The sequence below is a fragment of the Ornithodoros turicata genome, chromosome 2, assembly GCF_037126465.1.
Source record: "Ornithodoros turicata isolate Travis chromosome 2, ASM3712646v1, whole genome shotgun sequence".
Taxonomy (NCBI): Eukaryota; Metazoa; Arthropoda; class Arachnida; order Ixodida; family Argasidae; genus Ornithodoros; species Ornithodoros turicata.
This window is the reverse complement of record NC_088202.1, coordinates 131,340,623-131,357,237: the sequence shown is the minus strand read 5'-3', so window position 1 is coordinate 131,357,237 and position 16,615 is coordinate 131,340,623. Positions and strand designations below refer to the sequence as shown.

The 16,615-nt window shown below is 46.9% G+C and overlaps 1 protein-coding gene across 1 annotated transcript; it reads left to right on the top strand.

The window, feature by feature from the left end:
* Nucleotides 1-910: 910 nt before the first annotated feature.
* On the top strand, nt 911-16,214 carry LOC135385037 (plasma kallikrein-like). The gene is made up of 6 exons (XM_064614214.1): nt 911-1,070; nt 9,946-10,031; nt 10,444-10,553; nt 12,839-13,143; nt 15,265-15,413; nt 15,999-16,214. The coding sequence occupies exons 1-6, from the start codon at nt 911-913 to the stop codon at nt 16,212-16,214; spliced, it is 1,026 nt and encodes a 341-aa protein (XP_064470284.1).
* The last annotated feature ends 401 nt before the right edge of the window (nt 16,215-16,615 follow it).

Here is a 16,615-nt window from a genome sequence, read left to right as displayed (position 1 = left end):
TTCTTGCACTCAGAGAGGGATCCTGCAATCAGATAGGTGTGGTTCCGATTCTTGCCACCGGCACTCATTCGCTCTTTACCAACAGTCGTCCTTCAGACGCTTGGGCGTTGATCTGTCATAATTGTCCCCTCAGCCTCTTCAATGTACGTTAAGCCAAATGAGTCGTTCAAACAGGCTGAATGAGGGCTCATGGTGCACCCTATTGTATCGAACCACAAAGCATGTGCAAATAGGACTTGATTGATTCATTGATTTGTAAAAAAAAAAAAAAAAAAAAGGAGATGTTAGTTCCAAGCCACTCGGACTTCATGTCCTCGTACTGGTACATTTTATGATAAAAGCAAACAAAATAAATAAATAAATAAATAAAATCTGTCGAAAGCCATTCCGGTCCGGAGTTCCCATCTTACAAGTTCTTTTTTTTTGCACTAGAATATATTGTGTAGCACGCCAGTTTTTATTTTTGTATTTGCTGCTCGTAGATAAAGCAGTGTGAGCAAAGTTTATGCTATGGCGTAGCGTAAACACGAAACTAGGTTGCCTGGCGCCGCCTTCAAAATCGAACAAAACAGGCGAAACAAAGTTGTACTCGTGGCCCAACTTGGCAGTTCATCCACCGCACGCAACCATGATTGCACTCTAGTACTTAGTATCGTACTTATTCTATGCCCCTACGTCGTCGTAATCTGGAGTCGGCTATTCTGGTGTACTTATGCGACATTTACTATGCCCACGCATTCACCGTGGTGTCCCGTAATGGCTGCATAATGATACGGTCTTTGGATGTAAGAAGGTAGCCCGTCGCATCTCATTTGCTTTGCCGCCCCGCACGACATCCACGCATCTAGACCCAACAAGCGGTAATTACAATGGCGCCGATTTTATTGCGGGAAAGAAGGAATGTAGGGCAATGTCACCAGTAATGCAGGAAGCGGAAACTGGGTCAGAGGATAGGACACTTCAGAGGCTACCTATGCAAGACCGCATCAGAATATCTTCAAAAGTGCGCGCGTCTGTCAAGATGAAGGTTTTATTGTACCTGCTACTGTGCTCCTTAAACGAAGTTTCAGGTAAGTGTTTCATTCCTTACCATGTTTCTAAAGCTGCAGAAACGGGGGTGGGTGAGGGTATATAAAGGGGAATATGTGGAGAATGGTTTGTGCAATCCGAAGGCTGGTTTTATGGCCATGTTATACCGTCAGGATCGATTTCGTGGTATTAATGGATCTGCTATAGAAGAAGTTCGCATCTTTTTGTTTGTTTATTTATTTATTTTTTGTTGCTGTCATCATTGTCGGGCCATGTCCAGGTTATATATTTAGTATCAGAGCAGCACCAGGTACCCACACTCTCACACAATCACACTTAAAAAGATTATTTCAAAAAAGCTCCGCGCCGACGAAGCGAGTGCTCTATCGTGTTAGGAGTTGAGTGTTTTGTGGTGCTTGCAGTCTATCAAGCCGGTTGCCGGTACTCTTGCACGCTGAGTTCTACGACAGACACTCCTGATTTTAATTTGGGTGCATGAGAATCAGACACTTACGGGGGCTGGATTTACAAACACTAAACTCACCGTTTATTAACCTAATTGTGCCATTGTGCATGTTGCGCAGGAGAGGGAGAAAACTACTTTCACGTCCTTCAAAACTCATCTGAGTGTGGAAAAAATATATGTTTACAAATAAGACTCAACAGCACATGATGTCAATATAGAAAGAGCGCATTTCCATAAACGAATATTCAAGTGAGAAACCAACTTCTTCACCAGCAGCATGGCCGAGCATGTAAAAGTATCAGCATGTAAAGCCGAGCATGTAAAGAGTGTGTAAAGTCGTACTGAAGACTGGAAGGTGGTAGGTTCGAATCCTTCCACTGGCTGTTCTGCCTGAGGTGTTCCAGTAGACCTTCCAGAGGAATGTAGGCAGAGTTTTCCTTGAATCGGACCAGGACGCATACTACTCACCAGCCTCTCACGCGTTCCTGCTGTCCTCTCTCCATCTGTCTACGTCTGTACGCTGCTCATAGCCACAGTCGCTTCGCGGCGCTAACAACCGGAATAAAAAAAAGAAAAAATCACCTTTTTCATTTCACCATCCGAAAAATTTCGCCATCCGATATGTTTCTCGGTAACTTTATTGAGAATATGTCATATCAGGTAAAAAGGCTTCGTTTTCGAAAATTTATCGTTTGCGAGTTCGAAAGAAGTTTGAGCTTGGCAGTAATCCCATGCGGGATTAGAACTGCACGTGACTATTGAACTGTTTAGCTATATGGCTCCTTCTAGACCGTCATAGGTTATCGCATCATTCTAATCAAATACCCTCGTCTGTATTCACAACAGCATTTAGCGAGCAGCAAGTGGGCGACACGATGACAGGTAACACATATCAAGTGCTGTACGTATATCAAGCTGCTCTTGGGTTCAACCAAACTTTCAACCAAAATTGTGGCATGAGTCCGAATATAAATCCAAAAGGCTGAGCTCGCAGGAGAGGAGGGTATGCCCAAGCAGCACACAGACATAGGACCGACATCGGACCGACGTGCATCTACGGGCATTCCCAATGTCAGTCCGATGTCCGGTCTGCAATATCCGCCGGAGTTGGCCCGATGTCATGTGCCGGAGTTGGCCTCAATCCCTCCGGGCCTCAATCCCACCGGGAGCGCTAATGTAGCGCTCCCGGTCAGGACGACGATAAAGTGCGTAAAGGTACTATAAAGCAGTCGAGGTCGAACCTATACAATCAGCATGACGTGAGAGTGCTAGACTCAAAGGTTCAGCACAACAAGTAATATGCGCAGGAGTTTACTCTAAATATTTTTAATTGGTAAATTAAAACGCAGTCAAGAATGTCGGGACGACGCCTGGTGGGAAGAAGTCCTCAATTTGTCAAGCAACCATGTAAACAAGAAGACCAATAAACAGATGGCTTTCCTGTTGGGATTTGCAAATACTACCTTTTGAGAAAATTTAATTTGTGTGAAACAAAATAAACAAAAGCCGAATCTTGCACTCAGTAGCTAAACGTCTATACCTGGGCCTTGTTTCAGCACCGTGGCGCTGCTATCGTACGTCGCTTTGTTTGGCCCAGAGTCTTGCGCATGAGACATTTTCGCCGCCGTACTTGGCGGAGTTTGCGTTTCGTCGGCCTGCTTCGCCACAGTGTTGCCAGTAGATTTAAATTTGCATTTTTTTCGGGAGCTATAACGTCTATGTGAGAAAATTTTGCGGCATTTTACTCCTGAGGACGTACACAATTCAGGGCACACAAAACATGAGGCTGCACCTCGACTGCTTTATAGTACCTTTAAAGTGCGTGCTTTTTATGACGCTGCTCGTGCGGGCGTATTAAAACGTTCAGGTGATTCCTGGTTGTCGGCGCCTACGGTTCCTTTCTTATCAGACCTACACATCTATACGAGGACCACAGCTCTCGCGTCTCATAATAATTGGAGAGCATCCGAGGATGTCGCATGCTGGTGTACAGGAAACGCTTCGTCAGCTCCGAGAGGATTACTGGATAATCAAGGGTAGACAAAAACTAGAGTCACTTATTTAGTGACTCTAACAAAAACCACTGCCTCTTCTGTCGGCGTTTAAAAGCTCGCCCGTGCGTCGAGCAAGAAGCACCTCTACCAAAGGATAGGGTTAGCCGACAACTTCTTTCGAGGTCGTTGAAATGGACTTTGCCATTGTACTCCCGCATAGGTGAAGGACACCTAAAGTCTTATGTTGCGTTATTTACCTGCACCGCGACCAGAGCCGTATTATTGGTTACCGATCAGTCGTATGCCACCTTCCTCATGGCCTTCGTCTCACGTCGGTGTCTACCAACCAAGGGTTACTCTGATAATTTCCTTACTTTTAGAAAGGACGTAAAGGAGTCTCCTGCCATGATGGCCCCACAGTTCGAAGCTGTACAGGAGTATGCAGCCCGACTTTGAATTTCCTGGGAGTTCGTCGTCGAATTTGCAGCATGGTGGGGGAGGGGGATTCTGGGGGCGAATGGTCCGCTCAGTGAAAGAATCTCGAAGAAGAACGTTACGTCGTAGTGAGCTTGATTTTCAGCAATTTCAAACGGTACTGACAGAGATCGAGGCCATTGTAAGCTCGACCTCGCACGCAATTGTGAGAAGACCCCAACAATACCGAGGCCTTATCTCACCTCCTACTAGGGAATCGGCACACGGCTTTGCCCCTCTCCCCCAAGGAAGCGAGGGCCATCTCACCCGGATAATACACAGGCATAGTTTTTGAAATCAAGAGGGAAGCTCCCTGAACGTTATTGGAACCAGTGGGCATGGGATTACCAGTTACAACTACGTTCGGCAAACCTTCAACGTATAAGGAGCTTGTACTGCTTGCCGACGATCAACGGCCAAGAATGATTTGGAAACTCGCATATTTTCCAGTGTTCTAGGAGCCTCACGCTAGTACGGTGCCGGTAGAACGCTGAATGTGGTCTTGCGAAAATTTGGATGGTACTAGGCCGGATTACGCCGAACATGGTGTTCTTTGTTCGTGTCACCAAATGTAGAGAAGGTGGTGTTCCCCTGAAGGGAACACCTGAAGGGTGCCTATCAGTCCTGAAGGGTGCAGTGATGGAATGCCCCGGTGAGTAGATGTTCGTGGCTTCACGCTGGGACGGTGCCGGTAGAACTGGCTGGCAGGCGCACTGGCGCGCGGCAGCAGAGGCACATCTTCGCCGTCGTCCACGGGACGCCATGAGATAAAGTCATCCTTGTGTACTGGAGAAGCCACGATTGGGCTTATTGTGCTGCTAAACGAGATACTTTTGAAAATAATATCCGAGATGACCAGCGTAATATCACATATTAACATAGTGCACACGTTTTTCCGGATACAACGTTGAGCACTGCTATATTTTCTGTGCAGGTGCATTCCGGTATATTGAAGTGATTGCAGCATAAATATTGAGAAGGATATATGTCGACCTATCCTCTTAAAGCTGCTTTAGAGTCCGACGTATAGTATTTGCCCATCGTCGCGCGCGTACCGCGCCGACAGCTAGCGTTACGCTATGCCACGCTTCCTTATTTTACTGGGTTCATAGTTGACGCGATTCAGCGCAGTGCAACGAAGACACGTAGATTTTCACGTTTTTTTTCAAGATTTTCACAAAGAGGCATGAAAAGAACTGCTGCCCGTTTGCGTGGAAACCATTAGTCAATTGTCTTTTCCAAATAACTTTCTATAGGGCTTTTTATGGCGCCAGACGTGGAATAAACATGGACGAGCAGTTGTCACGACTTCATCAGCCTGTTGTTCAGCCTGTTTCCTCATGCGACTATTTGTGCGTGCACATGTGCTTCGCGCCTAAGCAGGGGCGGCGGAAGGGGGGTTATAGGGGTTACTGCAGACCCCCTGAATTTGTGAAGGGGGCAAAATTCCCATGGAGCTGAGACGTCAAAGTGCTATCTCAGGTGCCGCATGCGAATAAAATGCCGTTAACCCATTTTTCCGAATCGACCAAATTGCCAGCATAGCCAAGGGTTTCTCGATTGGTGCGGTAGAACTGACTTGAAGGTGTTCGCAGGTTCCAGGATGTTTTACACAACCCTCAGTCTCATGTGTGTCACGAGCTGTAGAATGGAAAGCTGCACCGCACAGCGCGGTGCATAAAATTCCAGGTTCTCTGGCTCTCGTCCGTGGTGATCGCCTCCGGAAAAGTCAATGACATTGAAGGTGGGGGATGGTAGGGGTCGCCTGTTGGGATCTGGGGTCCCCTAAAGTCACTAAATAGGGTCACAAAGGGACTAATTTGTGCATTTACTCCCCAACGGGACAAATTGGTGCATTTACCCCAAGGAACTAACTTTTGCACTTACTCCCCAAAGGGACAAATACAAGACGTTACTCCCAAAGGGATTAATTGGTGCATTTACTCCCCAAAGGGACAAATACAAGCACTTATTCCCCAATGGGACTAATTGGTGCATTTACTCCTCAATTGGACTAATTGGGGTATTTACTCCCCAATGGGACTAATTGGGGTATTTACTCCCAAGGGGACGAATATAAGCACTTACTCCCAAAAGGGACTAATTGGGGTATTTACTCCCCAAAGGGACGAATATAAGCTGGAAGCTGCAGTTGGTTCAGGGTGGTGACATCACAACACGTAAGGGCTTGTAACGAGCACGATAGCCTCAAAGAAGAAGCTAAACGAGGAGCAGAGATTGTGACCACAACAAAGCGTCGATAAGGTTCCCCGTTTCGTTATTCCTAACGACTCGCTGACGTTGAAGCTGCCAAAGAAATATGGCGGAAGGATTCGTCACGGCGATCACACAAGCGGCTATCCGTGCCCCATGGACTCGATGGCGTCAAGATGCCTTTCTAGGAGGCTAGTAATGGGACTAATTGGGGTATTTACTCCCCAATGGGACTAATTGGGGTATTTACTCCCTAAAGGGACTAATTGGAGTATTTACTCCCCAAATGGACGAATATAAGCACTTACTCCCAAAGGAGACTAATTGGTGCATTTACTCCCTAAGGGGGCTAATTGGGTATTTACTACCGAATGGGACTAATTGGTGCATTTACTCCCCAAAGGGACGAATACAAGCAGTTACTCCCCAATGGGACTAATAGGTGCATTTACTCCCTAATGGGACTAATTGGTGCATTTACTCCCAATGGGACTAATTGGTGCATTTACTCCCGAATTGGACTAATTTGGGTATTTACTCCCCAATTGGACTAATTGGAGTATTTACTCCCCAATAGGACTAATTGGGGTATTTACTCCCAAGGGGACGAATATAAGCACTTACTCCCAAAAGAGATTAATTGGGGTATTTACTCCCCAAAGGGACGAATATAAGCTGGCAGCTGTAGTTGGTTGAGGGTGGTGACATCACAACACGTAAGGGCTTGTAACGAGCACGATAGCCTCAAAGAGGAAGCTAAACGAGGAGCAGAGATTGTGACCACAACAAAGCGTCGATAAGGTTCCCTGTTTCGTTATTCCTAACGACTCGCTGACGTTGAAGCTGCCAAAGAAAGATGGCGGAAGGATTCGTCACGGCGATCACACAAGCGGCTAACCGTGCCCCATGGACTCGATGGCGTCAGGATGCCTTTCAACTGGACGAGACAGATTTTGTAAAGTTGTTCCGTCCGCCAAACAACGCTGTCCGCGCCGTTTGTGGGGACGTGCGACCGTACTGCACACCGCCTTGGTAGCTACGGGTGCTGTGATGAACAACTAAGGAGAATTGGATACTTATAGTAGTTTTCGAATTCTTCTCTTTTAGAGTACATTGCGAAAAAACTTTTTTTGTCGTAATGAATATGAAGAGCAAAGCATCCAGTACATTCCCTGAGGTAGATTATCTTGAATAGATCCATAACATTCTCCTGCTTTGCGATGCGAACATGGCGGTAGAAAAAGATCACTAACGCTCTGTTCAAGCTCACTAGAAAAACGTTTTATTGCACTGCAAATTTATTTTAAGTCTGTTGTTTATGAAGCATGACGGTAAGGCTGCGCGTTGTACCTCAATGCTTGAAGGAAAAATTTGCATAGAGGTAATCAAATAAGTGTTTACTCCGAGGAGAAAGGGCCGCCTCCTTCTTTCTTCTTCTGATACTACTGATACCACTACGTCTTCCCTTTCTCGCCTCGGACCCCCATGGGCCCTAGAACTCAGCACACACTACTTCTCGTGCCATAGTTAAGGTCATTCCCACCCGACACCATCGTCGGGGCAGGAATATGATTTATAGGTTTTGCATATTGCTCGATGATTATTCTTACAGTGACATATTTTCTGTTCATTATTTTTACACGACTAGCGAGCCATATAACGGGACGAGAAGAAGAAGAAGAAGAAGATGAACAAGCACGGGAACGAACATTGGAATGGAATGAGCATGTATGAGAGCGCGAGAATGCTCTCTCTCTATGAACCTATCGGAACCAACAAAACATTTCTATTGGTCGGAGAAAATGCAGCCTCGCTGGCAGCTTGCTCTTTCGCGCTTCGCCCTTTCGCCCAGCCCTTTCGCCAGCACCACCACCACTACTGACATCAGGGCGGTGCTCAGGGCGGTGACATCACAACACGTGAGCGCTCGTAACGTGCACAACAGTCACAAAGAAGAAGCTTCACGAGGAGCACAGATTGTGACCACAGCAAAGCGCCGATAAAGTTGCTCGTTTCGTTAGCCTGAACGCCTCGTTCAGCTGTCTCGCGTCGTTAAGTTGAACATGTGAAGCGATTACGCCCACAGGGCAGATAACAATATCATTCGAGATGATGGTTGGCTAGGACCGTGCTATGCGGTGAAATTCATTTCTAAGAGGGACGCACATTCCCTAGGGCGTCAGTCGTGACGTGCCCACATCTGTGAGGCCGACAATGCGACCCCTTTCCCGTCACCACCACCACCACCATCCTTTATAAGAGTGAGTGCATCACTGCATCGTATCCGCTGAATGCGTCCTAGCGCAGGTGTCCTTATGACATCCATGGGATTAGTCAGTAGTAGGCATCGTCTGCAAATTTTCGCGTTTTACTGCAAAGGAAACCAATAGAACTGACTACTGAGATAGAAAGAAACAGAAATAGCGCTGTTTATACACGCGCTCACGTAAATGATGATTTTTGGAATGGCGTGTGACCAGGACTTGTCCAGAATGCATTTACCCTGGACGCTATCATCTATGGAACAACGTATCTTGTCGTATTTGTCGAACCAAGGGTGGCCTTCGCATTCAGAGATAAGCCTTGGGCGCTAACCGCGTGGAGCGTATTTTACAACCGAAATGGGCCAGCGTTGCCTCTGCCGAACCGCACCAAACGTAAGCCGAGCTCTTCCAACCGCATGCGACGTGTTCTTGGCGAGCGTGGTTGGCGTGGTGACATGCCGGCTGCCTGCTGTGCACACGGTAGCTACATGTACGTACATACTTGTTGCATTATAGCTATGCTGATGAAAACGCGCAATGTCGTCTGTTGCTACTTTCGTAAAACTTGGAGCAGCCAAGATGTGCGTCCACCTTTTGTGCACCAGCGCGTCCACGAGGCGCCTCTGGCTTCGCCAGGTTAGAGCTGGCCACGTTGCTGGTCCCGCAGCCAGTCGCTTGCTTTGCTGTGCGATATTAAGTAATCACGGTAACACGACACATACATGACAGTAGCGATCATGTTCTGGAAGCAGCAGCGATAAAATATGACAGCCAGCTTCAGTCACATTCCGATTTCAGTCACATACAAATACCCAAGACGTCAAACCGGGACACAAGTAATGAGTCTTTGTAAGCGCATGACACCATGAAGAAAGGCGACACACACACGAAGCGTACTGTCAAAAAAGTTTATTGACTAACGTGTTTAAAAACTCGCTAAAATTTTCTTTGTCGATTACGCCACCGACGAAAACGGCCCCAATCCTCCCCGCTCTTCGATAAGTATAAATACATTAGCTTAAACGCGTAAATGATTCGTCACATCTTTGTACTCGTCCATCGTCACGTTCCAAGCGTTCAACATCCAACACCACGAATCCGGCAGCCATGTTTTCTGTTTATGTGCCGTGGAGGAAGGGCGGTCGCATGCACTTCCCTCTCACTGCTGACTGGCTTGCCCGGTTCCGCTTCGGTACGTCGCTGCCGAAATTTCGATCCTGCCAGATATGAGCGCTTCGACTGTGCGCCTATTGTTCTGCCGTTCGGTTGCACGCTCGGCACACGCGCCGCTCGAATTCGGCTAACAAATACGCTCCGGGCGGTTGGCGCCTTACCTTACTCTATCATAAGCACCTTCCGACCAAAACAGGAGCCAGTCTCAGCAGGATCTTTCCTCGATCCGGACCCAATATTTCTCTTCGTTATATGCCATTACGGTTCTAATTGCGAACGAACTACTTTGTTGTGTGTATCCTTCTATTACATCGAAAAGTATATATTTTAGGCTGCGGCACGAGGGTCTTTCCGGCATCCAACGAAACACGAATAATCGGGGGAGTGCCAACGTCACTCGGAGAATGGCCGTGGCAGGTAAGTCGTATTTGACGACCACACCCAACACTTTCCATTAGCGAAATCACGAGCTGTCATAGTGCAGCTATAACCGGACTGTCGTAAAGACAAGCGCGCTCAACTGTCATTCATGCGACGACTAGGGCTACCGCGTAGGCTGATTACGTTCTGTGCCCGGGTCTCTGTACGATTTCGCGTCAAGCAGGGTGGAAAGTAAGCATACAGTGTACATATTTCAGTAACGGAATTAGCAAATTCACTACCAGAAAGTGGGCCGCGCTCGCAAAAATAAACAAACAAACAAACAAACAAACAAACAAACAAACAAACAAAAGCAAGGAAACGTTTCCCGGCCAAATGCACACCGCTGCGGCCGTAGGGCTAACGTTGGTATATCTGTTGCATCCTTTGTACCGTCATTTTATTGCAGGTTTCACTCAATCTTCGTAATCCTTCTACTGGCGTGCTCCTCGGACATCAATGCGGTGGCGTCGTCATATCGAGCAAATGGGTTCTCACTGCTGCCCACTGCATGCTTCAGTAAGTGGCCTTTTTCACGCCGGTCGAGAGCCAGAGAAGAATGTGTTTTCGTTTGCATCCGTGGTTCTCGATTACTATTCGAGAAAAACCGTAATCTTATCAGCGCGACTTCATTTGTTCGACTACCACCACGTTAGCACAGTGTACGAGAATATGCCCGGACCTTCCCTTTCTTCCCGATAACGTCGCGGCGTTACCAGTAAACGAACTTCGAGATTACCACGGCCGTGCTCCAGACGTGCACGTTCCGCTGTTAGGCGTGCAAGGATGGAACGCAAAGACAAGCATTCCCAAGCAGCACAATGTACTGAAAGTCGAGTGCAATAGGGGTGGACGGGTGGGTGGAAGGCCTTGAACAGACTCCTGAAGCTAAAGAACATTGATAAGACGCATACCGTCCACCCCTATTGCACTCGACTTTCGGTACATTGTGCTGCTTGGGTTCACGTCGGGGAACAGCAGTTGCAACAGCACCACCGACAGCGGCGAATAGCGCGCAGGTGAATGCCTCACTCTGTCACCTGCAGAGAACAGAATTTTCGGCGGGCAGGCCCTTATCTTGTATTCGACGCAGTGTGCTATGCGGGAACTATTGATCGCGCGAACGAGGTATCAGCTGAAACAACTCTTCACGGATCGATAGCGGGAGGAGAATCCCATCTTCAGGAAGCTCTCTCCCGAGAGTACCGTTGTACCGTGTGCGCTTATTGCCACATAATTTGCTCAGACGCGACGCCTCTATAAATAGTACACTCATATATGCATCATGGCATGGGCTCAGTGTGGACTGAGGTAAAGTTTCGCCTGTGCCGGTGAAACACCCCACTCATTATCATCAAGATATATAGTTGTTGGTATTGTTGGAGGTTGTCAGGTACAATGTTCCTATGACCATCCTATGACCATCTGTAGTAAGGGTGTTTGTCAGTGGTGTACCGCGTCTTAAAAAGTGTTTATTACGTGTAGTTGTTTGGCGTCAATACCGTAGCATTAGGTGCAGAGCAGAACGCAGTTAACCGACCTAACCTCGTGCTTTACGGTGTGGTGTCTCACGGCAGTACAACGGGCTCTTTGTAAACAGTATGCATCAATGTCTGCTGGTGCAGTTTTTTCTAGCACTGACCAGCAAAATGACATGCTGTGATTATGGTATAGTGTTCTACACGATAATGAAGTACAGAGTATGTACTTTGATTTGGATACCCCCTTTTATGCCGTGACATCTTAGATTGCGTTTCTTTTGCGCATCGCCATACTTCATGCATCAAAGCTGGCGTTGCAGGTCATATTCAATAGGAAAAGGAAAGCTAGCAATGGCATCACGTCCCTAAAAAGACCATTTGATTCATTTTATACGACCATGCAGGAGTCACTTTGTGGTCACGCCCAACTATATGACTTCAAGAAAGGCAGGCGCGCTATACTTCCGTTTCAAATTAAAGAGAAACATACGAACCTCGTTCGAAACACATAAATTCGTATACGTACATTCGTCTTTACACAGGAACAGGAATTTATACGAAGTATGACTACTGCTATTTAGATTCCCTTCATACACTGTTCAAAAGAGTCATTCTGCCTCGTTCATGTGCTTTTAAGTTAGTCTTATCCGTGTACAACTATACTAGGTAGATGACTATGCAGAATCTCGCTGTACCCTCTTTCTCTCTGGATATGCGTTTACGGAACGATCTGCCTTCTATGCGGTGGTGTGTCCTGGGCAGGCTTCATAAGGAACTCCGCCGACATTTGCCTTAAAATGCCGAAAGAAAATCCAGGGGAAGTACCTAGGCATAAGCAGCCGGGGCCAGCGTTCAAGACCACGTTACCTCGCTGTCTTGTCGTATAAGGCGGTTACCTTCCCCAAGCCGTGCATCATGTCAAACAAAGAATGATAGCAACATATTACCAGTCTAGCTGTGTTCAGTATTACGGCGCACGTCAGAGAAACTAAAGTATAAGGGTAGTTGGTACACTTTAATACCGTATAACGTATAAGGAAAAATAAATAAATAAACAGGACAGAAAGAAGGAGACAGGACCATGCGGTGGTCCTGCCTCCTTCTTCTGTCCTCGTCCTTCTGTCCTTGACACAGTGAATCTCATAAGACAAACAGGTCGAGGACAGTTTCCTGAGTCCCTCAACGATGTCAAAAAGTATGGTGTGAAACTAGGAGTTAAGTTATACTTCGCATAATTCCCGTGATCATTTGTTCATTCATAAAGTTTTTAAAATCAACACAATGTTGAAAATGAGTTAATATTGTTATTTTTGTGCACTCTAGCCCTACGGCCCGCTATGCTATTCCGCCGCAGTTCTGGCTTGTGTGCCCCGACAGCCTGACATCATCACCCAATGGGTCGACGGCGCTCTGCGTTCGGGTTCGAAAGATCCTCATCCACCAGAGGTTCGATCGGCGGAGGTTCACGCACGACCTCGCGCTTCTCTCACTGACGGAACGGATGAAAGTCTCCGGTGCGGATGCGACGAAAGATTATTCAGGACAGATCTGTCTTCCGGACCCGAAGAAACACAACTTCAAAGACCGAGAATGTGTCACTACTGGATGGGGTGTCACCACCAAGAGCGGTATATGTGCTTCAAATTTGGAACTCGAACGAAGGTAGTTACATAGAAAAAAAAAGTGCTTGCGTTTCTCATATCGCTACTACTTTACGTGAGGACTCAAATATGCTGCTGTGATTGGCTACCTATACGGTGACAAAATAATGTGGAGAACTCGATTACATTAGGTTGGCCGCCTCAATATCTTCACTGCGTAATGAACCACTGGTTGGAACCTCATCTAACTTCATCTCATCTAACCTCATCTCATCTAACCTCATCCTCCTGCGTTAGTCGTGCCGTTGCCCGCTACGAACGTGGCCGACCACGGCGAGCAGTTCACCACCACCACCACCACCGGTAATAGGTACATGTTTTTTTTACTGCGCACATCAAGGCACCACCTTAGATGGAACAAAAGGGTTCAGCAACAAATACATATGGTGCTCCTATGATCCTGATGGTGCTATGCCTATGGTGCTTTTAGGCCCTTCATGGTTATCAAAAGAACAAGCAAAAAAGGAAAACCATTATTTTTAATATACGGTAAACAATGTCAGTGCCCTTCAGACGTTATCCCTCCTGTGGTGTAAAAGCGCCAACCACCACATAAGTGTTCAGGGTCTACCAGAACGCACACGGTACAGTTTGTCACCAATTTCTGTTCTCAAGACAGACGGGTCGTCATATTTGCCTTTACACTCAGCCTCGAAACATTTATTAAACATACGAGGTAAACACAAAACTGGATGCTGGGCTTCAATACTATAAAACAGCCCTCGAGGAATCGGTATGGTTCAGCAGGCAGGGGCAAACAACGCCTGCATGCAGACGGGGTACAGGAGGTCCATAGGCTACCGGAAGCATGAGACGGAGAGCTGTTTCTAAATTTTCTTTCTATTATGGCAAGGCCGGAATGCGACACAGGGCGATTCAGGGGCAGTCCTCGCAAAACAGATGAGTAACCAGGTGATCAAACAGCGACTATATATGACTTTGTCAGTCTTAGCAACACCAGAAGACGTGTCTTCATCCTTTCATGTAGGGCTCTCTTTGCTGATCACGTAGTTTATATTTTCACTGCCATTGAGAGTATGGCATACATGCAGGCCAGCTGGTGGACAAATGCACAAGTGTACCAAGTTGGGGTAGTTGGAATCTAGACATATTGTTGAATGCAGCGATAAACAGCACAGAGAAGACAAGAAGCTGACGCCCCGGCTGCTTATGTGCTGTTATGCTATACAGTATGTGGTGGACAAACTCTATAATGTGAAACGTCTGAGTCTGGCTACAACTAGGGGGAGAGGACGAACGTAGTTGTCCCCGTAGTTGTACCTACCCAGACTCAGGCTTTTCACTTTATGGAGACCACTGTCATGTATGCTTGCTGTCTCTGCGCGCCTCACATATTGCTCGCTCACTATAATATCGGGTAGATACTACGTCTATGCGATCATTATATGACAGTGCCCCTTCTCCGACATGTCGACGACTCCTATTAAGAAATTATCTGTCCGCGAGTCATGCGGTCAGTCATCTCAGGGAAACATTTTGTATCTACTACGAGTAATTCTATCAAATTAGATAATTGTAATAATCGCAAATTATCGCAATTAATCGGGAAAAAAATGCAAATGATCTATTGATAATTAGACAATTTGCAAAGCTGTTCCTAGCAGCTTTTTGTTCATGGTGTCTTGGGTGGTTTAGCTATTTTGATCTTGTTTCTTTGATTTGAGATCCCATTTGCGAGCAAGTTAAAGCAACGTACGGAGAAGGTCACGTGAGTTCTTCGAGCACGTAGGTAGTTACATGGGAAGTTTACAGTTCAGTATTCAAGGGCTGAGACGTACTGGCACCCGTGTAAATACTGGTTTGTCCTGTTGTCATAGTTCCTGGCACGTTAAAAATGTCAGCGCCAGAACGCTCCCCCTTGTCAGCGCTAATTGATTTTTGCCTTGGACTGGCTAACGAAAGAAAAAAAGGCGAACAGTGGTCCGATACATGTGGCTACTACGTGCCTCGCCTTTTATACACACGACAGCTTGATTTTGCGCAGTTTTCGAATGCCTTGAATACGGAGTTCTTCTGTCCGTTCGTCTATTATGGCTGAGCCGATAAGACCATACCTTTTATTTGCAGATATGCGTAGCAGGTCCAATGTGCTAATGAAGACGTCAATGCCTGTGCTGTCGTGGCTCAACTGCAGCGACGCCTATCCTTCTTTCAAGTCCCTTAAGCGGTGGCTCATTTGTGCAGGATACTGGAAAGGAGGCAAAGGTCCTTGTCTGGTAAGAAATTGAAGCACGAGCAAAGAGAGAAGCTGTGTCATGTGCCTCAAATATAACGCAAAACAGAATGTTGAGAACATTGCTACTTGAATTTCTAGTACGAATGCTTGAGCGCCGATTCCTTACTAGATCAGAAACATGTGGGTCACCGCCATCGGACATTGAATCTATAGATTCTATAGCCGGGAGTTCTCGTTTCTTATCATCCATGCATCATCTCAAAATAAAGTTGTTGTTGTTGTTGTTCTTATATATGTATAAGAAACAAGAACTCCCGTGTAAGGTACCGGCGGCGTTTCGCGAAGACGCCAATGAATGCTACCTTAAAAAATTTAGTGCGTGACTGAGGAACAGTCTGTTGTGCCGGGGGCATTGCAGCCAGTGTGTGTGGGGTGGGGGGGGTGGGGGGGGGAGTTATGGGGACCATTCCACGACAGGTTACACAATCTGTATACTTAACACCCAGAAAGAACATTGCATATTGATTGATGAAAGTGGTGACACACTGATGGCAGTTGAGATGGTCACCCTCGAGGCCTTTCAAGTTTCAAAGTAACAAATCGCAGTATTACTTCTCTCTTTCAGGGCGATTCCGGGGGACCCCTGCAGTGTCTCTTGAGCGATGGTCGTTGGTACCTGGCGGGGGTGGTGTCCTGGGGTGTCGGCTGTGCAGAATCCGCAAAACCTGCAATGTTTGTTCGCGTCACTTCTTATCTCGACTGGATCCGTTCCAATACCAAGGAGACACCCACGCGAGCTCGTCCGTCTACATCAATTTACAAGCTGTACTTGCACCGTTGAAGACATCCTACGAGAATCAGAATCAAAGTTCGATTTCGTCAAAATTTGTAGTAACTGGAACACATGTTGTGGACTGAAATTTGTCATCGCGTGGAGATTAAAGGGGTTCCGGCAGCCTCGAGGCAGCGTACCGCCCCTGGCAATGAAACTCCCCAAATAAAGTTGTTGCTGTTGATAGATATGTTCCACTGCATCATGCACGAATTGTACAACACCGTATAGCATCGAAAAAAAATTTTTCCCCAAAAGTCGTGCTTTGCAGGATGTAAGCCCTTGGACACACGCACGGCTCAAACTCTGACGTCACAGGAGCGAGAGCTATGATGGCTGCCATTGGTAGTCGTAAGCACGTGACCTCTTCGCGCTGCGCGTCATCGGTGTGTACGCCTGCAGTGGCGCAG